The sequence below is a fragment of the Mercenaria mercenaria genome, chromosome 12 (assembly GCF_021730395.1).
Source record: "Mercenaria mercenaria strain notata chromosome 12, MADL_Memer_1, whole genome shotgun sequence".
NCBI lineage: Eukaryota > Metazoa > Mollusca > Bivalvia > Venerida > Veneridae > Mercenaria > Mercenaria mercenaria.
The window spans coordinates 21,961,358-21,974,450 of NC_069372.1; the positions used below are offsets into that span (position 1 = coordinate 21,961,358).

Here is a 13,093-nt window from a genome sequence, read left to right on the forward strand (position 1 = left end):
TTACTTGGGTGAAAATAAATTCACGTACAAATAAATAACACATGTATAAAATGAAGTAGACGCTGAGCAACATAATGAGAGTTTCTTAATAATTAGTATTATAACTGAGACATGTCGGAACACATTTACCAAGTAAGAAACAGGAGTGGACGGACAAACACAATTGATTTAAAAAATAATATATCTCTATATGTACATGTAACGTTTTGAAGAGAATAACAATTAATACATTCAAAACCGAAGCGATGAAAAAGAATTAACTTAAAGAAACATTATATAAAACGGAATAAAATTTCGATAGAACCAGTCAAAAGCCAAAAAGTAGCATTCAAACTGCATGGAACACAAGTTTAAAAATAATAGTAAATAAATGACAACAGCATTGACTACAAAATAAGTAAAAACATCTCTAAAAATTTGACTTAGTATAAACATACCGGTCTTTGTATCAAAGAAGAAAATTTCGAAAAAAGGACCCTGATACTAATATCCTATCACACATGTGCAACCAACAGTTATTCTCTCCATAGTAAGTTTATATTGATATTTTCCATTCTCACAACCATACTTCCTAAGAATCCGTATGTTGTATTTTACAGGCTCACAACGACTGTTTTCCACTTCGTCGATGCAAGGTCCTCTTCTACAATTACACTTTGCTTCAATAATGGTTTCCGGTCTCCTGTTAGGGTCATGGTTTAAAACATATCGCCACGGGCAGTTAGATGCCGTGTTGATATGGGAAGAATCTTGGTTTCTTTTACACGCTGTTGACTCCCCAGGAACTGTAGTTCTGCTGACGTTTTGGAAGTGTCTTATATCATTTCTAAATTGAATATGGTGATATCTTGCCATACCAAATGACTCATGCGTATCCTCTGAAAGGAGACTTCTAAGTTCTGACGACGTTGGTTCCTGGCAGAGAGCTTGACTAGGAAGGATTGGGTTAGCAATTGCTACACTGAGTAGCAATAGAGCTATGAACACATTTTTTATGTAAATAGATATTTTTACCTCACGCATATTCCTAGATTTTTATAAATATCTTTCCTTTGTCGAAATCTGAAATAAATTGATGATCTGATATCAGTTTTAATAGTGTTAAAGGTGTTTAAAGAACTGTAATAATTTTGTTAACATTTTAGAATCATAAAGAAAAGCAGCCTTAATCTTAACAGCTCATAACATGATAACAGAAGATAACCTGGCTGAATAATTTTAAAATATTCAGAAATAGCTCCAAACTAAAAAAATTAAGATACATTAAATCGTAACAAGCGTTTATGTTTCATTATAAAATATCTAAAATAAACAAAAATAAAAACTGGTACTAATATTTCTTAATATGCTTACTTTATAATAGAACTGTCTCTGAACACTTGAAGCCAATCCATGTCTGCAATCCACTTATATAGAGTTACTCATGGAACTTGTAAATTTTGCAGTAAAAGTGACTGTTTTCCCCTAATGATTCACCATTGAAATGGCTTTCTTCCTCTTAAAAAGACTAGCTGTGTATGCCATAGTGTGCCGATTTGATACATTTTTCTCTTACATAGTAAAGTCGATTATCTGTTCAATTAATAGATCTATTGTTAAAAGACGGCGAGTTATTGTTACTCCTAAACAATGGCTTATAATGATATGCTCATTATACGTAAGACAATGTCAACCAAGTGTATGACCAGCGGAAGAATGCTTATTTACTTCCTTAAACAAATATTTAAATGTAATATGTAATATAGGTAAAACAAAACAAACCTTTACGACAAGAGAAATCTTAGCCAATTTGAATTTGTAAGATACCCTGTTGTGGTACAGATATTATATAACGATTTGTTACTTTGCTCGTAAGTGTAAAACTCACAATAGGATACATAAGGCCTTAGATCATGATATATATAAAAACGTAAGTGATATTAAATTGAAAAATTACAATGTTGCATAAGCATAACACAAGGCTAGACTCTTATATATACATACACAACTTTAGAATTAAAAACGTAGTTTTTATAATCTAAAAAGATAAAAACGTAGATAATATATACTTAAATGGACACTATTTTGCTATAAATTTATACATTTTTGAATCTGTAATAACCATAAATATTCTATCACGGTTACCGTTGTGAGCTACCTATAACAATCTATGAACTTAAACGTTTTTAAATTTGTATGTAGATGCAATATTTATTCTCCAATTACAATACGTGCAGACGATACTGAAGTGGCTTCTAAACTAGATACTGCAATGACAACACAGGCAACGGGAACAGGCTCCCAGTATCTAATATAAGTACAACCCTGCTTGTAGAACACGCTCACATATTGTACGACAGATTTACAAACGTAATTGTTACTGTTGTCCGAAGGTAGTCTCGGGTGGTCACAAAAACAGAGAGCATGTGACAGCCGTCTTGGCAAAAGGTTCTCGTTGATGCTGTTTACAAAAGTAAACGGACAACTGGCTAGGGAACTGACATCATTGCGATGTCTGTAATGACATTTGTGGTGACATCTTGTCCCATTTCGGTATAAATACAAATTGTGTGTTTCTGTTCCAGGCAGTTTCTCGCTTTCGTCTTAATTATACCATCCAGGTCTCGCAATGTTTGTTTTAGCATTAACTGTATCAAGATAGTTTTTAAAACTAATAGCAGGTGGTCCATTACAATTGTCGGCGACAGCAAGTAATAACGTCAGAAGCCGGTAAAGAATCTAAAAATCGTATATAGGATAGAAAAGTTGAAAATAACGTTAAAAAAACCCGGAGAAATGGAGAAAGATGAAATCAACTTTGATTCGGCTAATTTGATATGTTTAAGACCATAGCAAGTTCATGCTGTTTTAAATACGTGAAGCTAAATTTCAAATTTCAAATTGATCATATGAACAGTAATATATCACAAAATATTGTTAAAAAAGAAGATGATCGGCACAGTGTAGCTAATATTTTTTGTATGAATTTTATGAGGGTTTGTCCTTAAAAACTTGACTTTGAAGGTCTGTAATTATGAAAGTGATCCATAAAGAATGACAAAGTTAAGTCTATATTGGAGTTTGAAGGTCAGTATGAAGTGTCTATACATCAATGTGAATGGAATGACTTGATCTATCTATTCACAATGACAAAATGGCGAAACGACATTCTATTCGTAATACAATGCAAGAAAGCCAGAGTCACTTGATGGAAACAGCTGATATGAACAAAACCATTCTTCCAAGAATACTATATTTGGGATAAAAATCATCTGAAGTGGTTCCTTTCCACAGCTGGGCAAAAACAAGAAAACCACCTTGGGTGAAAATGGCTGTCATTTATTACACACAAGAGAAAAAAGATAAAACGTCACAGGATATCCTTCTCTACGTGGTTGACTTAAATCGAATTCACCTGAAAACTACACCTGTTATGGAACATACAGTTTGCACTAGTTATACAACCATACAGCTCTTTATAAAAATTAGTTTTTTAACGTGATATTTTATTGCATTTATTAGACATACTTGATATTTATTTAGACATACCAATGTGCTTTCTAAATATACTGACCGACACATACATTCAAAACTGTTAACAAGATGAACGCTGTGTAATTTCATTTGGCATTGCTCAAGACACAGAGTGAAAAAATTTGAACACTTGTATCCAGTAAGCAAGACTGTTGCATAAATCTTTCGTATAGCTAAAATACCTATGACACATTATCAAGCGATCTGATTTGCTAAGTCACGTGGCAGAGGTCATTGTATGTCATGAAAACGAGCATAATACGGTTGCGCCGAAAAAGAGTTGCTCTATTTCTCTAATAACGCAGGTAAATACGTAAACAAATTAGCTCTTTGTGGTTGTGTATATTTACCACTATACCTTACCGTTAATGTATGTATACAGATGTTTGAACATGCAAAACGCATATTTAGTTCCATAGCTGGTTATAACTTTGTCTACAGTAAAGATGCTGTTCATACTTATACTTGACAAATAGGCGAAACACTTCCTAAGTTTCGTAAACCGAAACGTTTATTATAAAACAGGCTCAGTCAAACCGAACCTGAAACATTTACATGTTAATCGTGTCTGGCTACCTGTGGAGTTTTTCTATTTATTGTCCAAAGAAGTAAAATTGTTTACGACTGGACTACCTGGCAAAAAGCCCGCATGGACAACAGCGCATCGGTCTTTAAGCCCACATCATACATTTCACAGCGACTTTTGTTCTAGTAGTACATTTTAACAATATAGTGTGTACATTTTTTTCCAATTAATATAATGGTATCATATTTGCACAAGCGTGCCAGTATATCACGTAGTTATTGTTTTCATAACAATCGAGTCGGTATTGGTTCAAACCAATGCAGCCTTGAATATCTATTCAAAATGCATCCCAATTGTGAAATAACGGATATTTTAAATAGTTGATGCATCAGTTACATGCATAATCAGTCGGTGCATTGGTTCAAGATATAGCTTGATAAGCAAATATTATGCATTTGATACGGATTTACTGACGAAACGTTTTTAGAAAGTCTTAATATTTTTCATTAGACGTGATTCAACAGTACTATAGACAAACTTTAATCATTGTTTTAAACGCGGTGTATTTCGACTTGTGTATAAAAGACTGCTTGCAAAAAAAGTCATTTTATACAGGTTTGACGGAATCTACAGTCAAACAGAACCTTTTGTTCACTTTTTCACAGTGGCAGATTTATTTCAGGACCTATATTTTTGTATACAATTTCATATTTTTTTTATTTTTTATTGAAAGAAAACTTCTTATTTGCCGATCTTATCCTGTCGTTCATTTCGCATGAACTCCGACTAAAAAGTCATTTCTCATATTTACATTATATTTCCTTTTCTAATCAAATTTATAACTAATTTGCACACACGTTGTTGCATTTTACATTTAAGTCAGCTTTCAGGCCAATATATTCACCAGACAACTGCGAGTACTTGTATACGCGGACGAGATTGTCGTAACTTTGGCTTTCCTATTGCTGTTCTTAAAATTTTTAATGGAAATGAATAGGGCGAAAGTAAATATAAAATTATGAGACAAATGATATGATAAAATAGAACTTAATGTCGTGTGTGTCTTTGAAACGTCAAATATTTCTGACACCATTTTCATTATTAAACGTCTGTTCCCGCGCTCTGATTAGAATTTATTGAAAAATGAGTATTCCAACATGAAATGTTACCATATCTAAAAGAATCCCTCGAAAATGTTAGAAGAAACAGTCTTTATTTTTATTTTAACCGTAGACTACTTATTTAAATACTTCAGCCTAATGGTCTTCAAACATATACTAAGAGTACAAATAAGTCACTAGCCTTCGTCAATGTCCATCACAAATAATGCGATGACGGTCTTTAGACTGAATTAGTACATGACAACAAAGATATAATATCTGTTTGCATTTTTTTTTTATTTTGTTGCTTTTGAATAAAACTAAATATAAATACATGCTATGATAACAATGAAAATGAACCAAAATATTTTATCATGAAATGGTACCGGGGGCATTTTCCAGCACTCTTTACCCTTATGAATAATATATTAATATTATCTGAAAATTGCCCATTTGGCACCTTTAATTCCTAACGAGTGCTGTAAATAGGCAATGAGACATATCTAATACTTCTGCCTCCCCATTTCTCGTCTGATATGATAACTATGCGTGTAAGTCCTCCAATTTTGCAATAATAAACAACTTTTATTAGGAGACTGACTAGCATTAAATACATTTTTTTCTAAAGTTATGCTTTTTCAACCAGTATGTAAAGGAAAACTGCAAAAAGGCTAAACTAAGACTCCCGAAAACTTTGACTTTTCATACAGATTTTTATGTATAGCAAAACAATGCAAGCATAACAATCTACGGCAAAACAATAGTTTACATTGAACGTTTTATTTTAATGGTTTAAACCACTGGCACCAGATCAGAAAGAAAATGCCTCCGTACGTATTATACCTTACCCCTAGGTATTCTATAAGAACCATGGTCGTGAACGGAAAGTGCACTAACCCGTTTCAATCGTACATTTCTCAACTTAAACGCGCAGTTCGGTGAATGGGTACCTAGTATATTGAACAAACGATAATTTATCTTCCATCGTGCACCAGTCACATTGTCTCAATATTCCATATTGCTGAGATTATCAACATATTTTATGCTTTCGTCAACGTTACAGAAAAAACTTGCTTGAACTTCCCTAATGAACATCCGGTCTAGAGGTCACGGCAGTGCGCACATGTTTGGCGAAACGTAAACAAACAAAAACAGATTTTTAAAAAATTACAATTTTACACTAAAACTCGAAATGATGAATGAAATTCATCTTTAATTTGAAATCATACATTGGTCAGCATCTGTTCTGTATATTTTATTCATTTTGCAAATTTCGCTGCATTTTCACATTTTAGCGAACACGTGTAGTAAAATGACGATTGACATACATTTTCACCACAGCCAATCAGAATGGTTTTGTAATCTAGAACGGAACTTCACCAGGGAAGTTCAAGCAAGTTTTAATGTAATGTTGAAATTACTGTAAACTACGCGTAGTTTTTCTAAGATAAGATGTATTGAAAAAATGTGACCGGTACACAATGGAAGATAAATTACCACTTGTTTGATATCCATAGTACACATTTACCGCACAGCGTGTTTTAGGTATGACATGCGCGATTGAATCGGGTTAGTATATTTTCTCGTTCACGACCATCGTTCTTACAGAATACCTAGGGGTTGGGTATAACACGTACGGAGGCATTTTCTTTCTGATCTGGTGCCAGTAGTTTAAACACGCTTTTATAGTGGTTAGATTTGCAAAAAAGTCTGCTGACGTTATCTGTGATACAGTATACAGTAAAATATGCTTTTTTCTATGTCGCTGAACATGAAAATATATTTTCAAAATGTTCCGATGGCGCTGAAGATGACAATTATGGTCGAAATGTTTTAGTGAAGGGATTTAAATTGAACTGTTAATCAGGTTTTTTCTTCAATTCGCTTCGTTTAAACATTCTCTTGACAACTTCTCTATGCAGATTCTTTATTCTGGCGTCTTGTGGGCAATGGGGTACAACCTTTTCGGTTCTGGCAACGTTGTTGCTACACAAGCTACAGCACGTGGCTCCCAAACAAGTGTATAGTCAAAAACGCCATTGGAACAGCCAACCTTTCTGAGCACACTTATATATTCAATAACACTTTGGCACACTAAACCACTCTTCTTTTTAGAATAAAGGGGACTAGAGCAAACACATTTCACTTCTAGAATAGTTCCAGGTATTCTGTTTTCGGTATCGTTATTTTCCACATACCTCCACATACATTGCGATAAACTATTAAGTGTGTTGTCCTGATTTCGGCTATTTTTACGCTTAGGTTTCCTACATTTTTGGCTGCCTAAGTAGTGGCTATGTGTTATATTAATATATTCGGATGGAACTTTGTCTGCCGTCTCCATTTTCTCGTACCATCCGGGAGTGATACTGTATGACTGCGCTTTTGTGGTGTTGATATGTTGTTCAAAACTCATGCGCGGAAATGTATCTGGTTCTACGCATTTTTGAAGAGACTTTGTGGCGGCCAGACAGAAGAACTGAAAGAAAATAAAATATTTTTATCTGTTTCATTTTGTCATGAAAATATTTGACAAATACGGAGAAAAGATAAATAAAGCCTGCAACAAAGTCATAGTAAAGGATCATCGACCCAAAGTATGTATCTGTTAGAATTAAACCATAATGGTGTACACCTTTAACTAGTACATCCTTTGAACAAAAAATACTGTCTCAGCAAGTCGATACACGCGATATAATAACATAAAAGTGTATTCTTTATCACTTAAATCATTGATTACATTTACTTACCATTAAAAAGGAAATGATCTCTCCAGAATAAGAACTTTTCATCATTTTTGTCATATTGCAATATGAAGTTAACTTAATGCAATTGTAATAATTAGCATTTATCAAGAGGTGAGCTGTAAAACTTTGATGGACTGTGATGCAAACGGACAGTTATATAGAGGGGTAGAAGGATGGAACTGACCTCCGATAAAAATCACACAATTTATTGGAACAGATTATTTTAATTTAAAAATTATTAATATTTGTTTCCGCAAGAAATAAGTAGGAAGTCTCATTTAATTACAATTAGCTAATCAATTGTTACGATTAATTAATATAAAATATCAGGATTAAATCATTTGGGTATTTTTTACGTTGATGCATTATTTTCTTCCTTGGCAAAGAATTAAAAATCAGAATATCGTTACGCGCAAGCTGATCTAATTTCATTATAGTTTTGTCTTTTTTTTCTTCATAATGGATATTTCATCTGTCTGATAAAAATTTTTCTCATCTTTTTAATTGTCAGAATTTAACATTTATACACTGAGATTAAAATGGTCATTTCAAAAATGCATACTGTGCACGAGCAACTATTTTTGGTGTTCCCTTATTACAATTTTGCTTTGTTTTAAAGGATGGACTATATTCAGGAAGTTGTAGTACATAAATGAAATAAAACCCGCTTAATATTTTGCAACTTTCATACTGGACAATTCACTAAAAGTATTTGAGGCAAGTTTCACATATTTTAGTTCATCACAGTGATTTGGATATTTCGGTATGAAATACTCTAGGGTTAGTGAGTTCATTTTGGGATTACAATGAATTATAATCTCCTGAAATAGGCATTGCATTACCAACAGAAACTGTTGCAAAAACTTTGTATTATTATTATTATTATTATTATTATTATTATTATTATTGTATTATCATTATTATTATTATTATTATTATTATTCAAATATAGAATTAGTTTCTAATTAACAATACAAAATTTCCACAATTGTATTTCTAAGCGTTGCTAACACCAGGGGCTTAGTTGGGCATGTGCTATTTTGTTCTGTGATAGAATTGACGTGATATGTATGGGCTGTACGAATGTCTTTTAATATTTGTAGCAGAAAGAACCATCTACAAGGTTGGGTTTCACGACTGACATGGCCTTACTTTTTTCAAATACAGCAAATGATATTTGATTATTATAATAAATATTACTTGTTTGTAGTTGTAGTGTAGCAGTGGTGGCGCAGCAGCAGTAGCTACGAATTTCATTATCATTATTATCATCATCATTATTGCTATAATTATTAGTATTATCATCATCATCATTATTATTATTATTATTATTATTATTATTATTATTATCTATAGTAGTTGTAGAAATAGCAAGCAACAGGAGAATAATGGCTGTAATTTCATGAAATAGTAAATACTGCCACGAATTTCATCATAATTATTATTATTATTATTATTATTTTTATTATTGTCATCATTATCATCATCATAAGTATTTGTAGTAGTAGCAACAGCAGCATCAGTAGTAGTAGTGACAGCAACAGTAGTAGTGGTAATTTTCTTAGATTATGAAATATTGCTATGAGTTTTTCGTATATGTTTCCAAACATTTGATAAACTATACGTCCTGGCGTAATGAGGAAGTACATACTTATAACTTGAAACTTTTAAATCTGTTGAACATACAGTAAAATACCGCCTATTTTAAGAGAACATTTGATTATTGTAATTATCTATATACAACATACCAACAAATTATCGTTAATGATTGTTTTTTGATCACTACATGCTGTAAAGGCTATTGTTCTGTTTCTGCTTCCGCATTACTTCCGTTCGTGGATAATATGCTATAAAACAAAAACGCTCTTTTGAAGGACGGTAGTCTTTTGTCTATTATTCTTCATTAAAACACCGAGATTTCTGGCAAAGTCTTAAACATTGATACCGATTGTATATGATACTTGCTGCTTTTGAAATTTAAATCCTCACAATTATTTTTACCAATCGTCTTTAACTCTATGATACTGATGCTCATAGGCTCTTACCTGAATATTTCTTATTAAATTAGTTTGGAGGATTTTCTAGTCATCGAGTGTACATATTTTTAGATCTAAAATTTGAATAGTTAGGCCACGTAACGCTGTTTTACACTTGTCCAAATTTTACTGGATCATCAATCTGACATTTATAGGGAATATTAAGCTGGACTACAACCTTAAAAACATCTAGGAGTTGCATTTTTGGTTGTACCGATGATATCATGTATGTTTTATTTACAAGCGGATGTTTTTTGTCACTACCGTTAGATCTTATCACAGCGAGATATTATTTTATATACACTTGTTCGTCTTATAAAATAGGGAAATGTGTGTCCAAAATGCATTTGTCGATGACCACAAATAAAAGGTCGTACTTGAGAAATAAAAATAAACAAATGTAATTTTACAGATATTTTCATTGAATTGATCCTATCCATATTGAACCCTACAGCTAGATCTGTTAAATATTGACAGTACAAAGTATTTAGCTGAAGTATCTTTTTTTCAGAAAATGTATGTATCCTCTGTAATGAATGGTCGTACCTGCTACCAACCACCTACTTTCTATATTATTGCTATATCCAATATCACATAACATGCTATTTTATAAGTTTGCAGTCGGATGATAAATTCTTTTTTTTTCCTCAGTATAATTTATATCAATAAAACTGCCCAAACAAGGGCCGTAAGTAATATATACAACCTATAATTAACAACAAAACGGGCTGGACAATTATGATTTTATGTTCAGGTTATGACCCTTCCAAGTGCATACGTCATAAAAGGTCGTAAGTAGAAGTCACAACCTTATATTTCTTGGACGTCGAAATGTTACTGGCCAGCCTCTGTGGCCAAGTTGTTAAGGTCGCCGGCTTTCCTATCACCGATGTGGATCAACCCAAGTGCCTACCCGTTTTGAAATTATGCACGGAGGGGCATCTGGTAGTCTTCCTCCGCCATCAAAGCTGGAAAGTCGCCACTAAAACCAAACAAAAACAACAAGTGTTACATACCGTTCCAAAGTGGTGTTTCTGTTTACAACTCGGGTTTTGTATGAACCGTTATACAACTTGTATTTTAATGATGTTATTCACCCCCTTCCCCTGTCTACTCCTCCCCGTTCACATACCTACCTACACCGTCAGTATTCATAAACACATTCATATAATTCAAATGTATCTCATCTCGTTGGTGGGCATTTGAAGCACTCCGTCTGCTTTATATTTTCACTGCAGTTTCTGTTGGTGGCGGCGTGTGGCTCTTGCTGTGTGCTACACTTGCTCTTTTCATGTTTTCCGCACTTTTATCTCTAATAATGGTGACTGTCGGGAACTTATTAAAGGCAATGTATAAATAATGCATTTATTTTAAACATAGTCGTTGTCCTTGGACTCTTAATTTTGCAGATCTCCCCGTGTTTTCACGAATGATGGTCTAAACATATAAAACTTGCTTTAGTTTAATAGATTTACTAAATATTACACTAGACAATATAATAAAATGAAAAAAAATGTAGGAAACATGAATTAATTCATATAGTGTCAGTGTAATTAAAAACACACAACATGCATCTACTTTGTTCATTCTACAGGAAGTATTTCTGGGACCTAAATAGTATCAGCACAGGATGGTCTAAACAGCTTTTGTACACATGGGACGTTTCGAAGACATCGACAACTAAGATTATTAAAACCAAAGTGAAATAACAAATTATTTGACTAACTATTTATAATACATGAAACATTTAATAAGATATAAACCAGTCAAAAGCCGCGTGGAACACATTTTTAAAATTAACATTATGTAAATGACAACATCATTAACTATAAATTTTGAATAAATATCTCAAAATTGATGATTGATTGGCAAGCTATACGAAATCATATACAGATCTTAGGAACCAGATCGTTAGTCTTAGTGACTAATGTGTGGTCAATCAAGTGCAGCCAACAATTATTCTCCCTATAGTACGTTTGTATAAATACTATGCGTTGTCGCAACCATATTTCCTGATAACCTGTCGCCAATTTCACGACAAAAACTTAAGTAATTGCTTAGGTAAGTCTGTTATTTCAAATGCTTGTTTTTGCCCTTTATATGTCTTCAGTGTTGACTTTTTCATCTATATCAGAACGTATATGACTATTTCACAAACCAAACCAGAATTTTACAGGAAAGGAAGAACAGAAATTTGAAATACATGTATACTTAAGTTCTTTAAATCGTGCTTAAATAGAAATATCATATTTCCATTATTGAAATAAGTATGCAGACAAATACTAGTAACCATGGTATATATATTGTTACATAAAAAATAAACATTAAATAACAATAACTTAGGCAACAGCACGATTTTAAAGTAACAGACTTCTTGAAGTTCACTAAGTAATTACTTAAGCTTTTCGTGAAATCGGGCCCTGTGTGTTGTTTAAGGAGCTCACACCGCGTGTTTCCCATTTCCCCGATGCAAGGTCGATTTCTGCAATGAATTACAATTCCCTGTCTCCTGTTGGTGACACTGGTAGCACCTGGGCCAGCTAACTGCCATGATATGGTAAGAGTATCGGCTCCTTTGCAGTCTGGCGACTCTCCTGGAATCTGTAGTAGTGATGATGTTTTGGAAGTAGCTAATATACTTAGTGTTGTATACTGTGAAATCCTTTTTATTCGCGTAGGACGAATTTTCGCGTATTTCGCGCTAGGACCGATGCGCGAATTTAAGACCGCGCTATTATTATTTTTTAATTATAAATTTTCATTACTTAAATTGAAAATGCGCGAATTAAAGCCCGCGAGAAACAGTCCTTTTTCACGTTTGCGCGAAATTTCATGTCAGCGAATTTAAATGGTTTCACAGTATATTAAATGACTCTGACAGAATTTAAGACTTCTTAATTCTAATGACTTTGCAGTAGTCTTGGGGATTGGATGAGCAATTCTAATACCAAGTAACAATGAAGCTGTGAGCATAGAAAATATTTCGTTTGATGCATGTTCCTGGTTATAGTTAATATATTTCTTTCGTCTAAATCTAAAATATATAGAGTATATAGATAGTCTGATATCAGTTTTAAATGGAATATATTCTATCATATATTGAGAAAAACAAAACAGAAGTTTCATTTCTTTACAAGATATCAATTTTCCCCCAAAGTAAAGAAAAAATAT

At 32.9% G+C, this 13,093-nt stretch overlaps 2 protein-coding genes across 2 annotated transcripts; both read right to left on the reverse strand.

Moving 5' to 3' along the window:
- Positions 1–483: 483 nt before the first annotated feature.
- Positions 484–1,023, reverse strand: LOC123535224 (interleukin-17F-like). The gene has a single exon (XM_045317794.2). The coding sequence runs from the start codon at positions 1,021–1,023 to the stop codon at positions 484–486; it is 540 nt and encodes a 179-aa protein (XP_045173729.2).
- Positions 1,024–6,725: 5,702 nt separating this feature from the next.
- LOC123533615 (uncharacterized) lies at positions 6,726–7,990 on the reverse strand. Its single transcript, XM_045315330.2, has 2 exons — positions 7,890–7,990; positions 6,726–7,618 (listed from the first exon to the last, which is right to left on the reverse strand). Exons 1-2 carry the CDS (start codon positions 7,941–7,943, stop codon positions 7,067–7,069), a joined length of 606 nt encoding a protein of 201 aa, XP_045171265.2. The 5' UTR covers positions 7,944–7,990; the 3' UTR covers positions 6,726–7,066.
- Between the last annotated feature and the right edge of the window lie 5,103 nt (positions 7,991–13,093).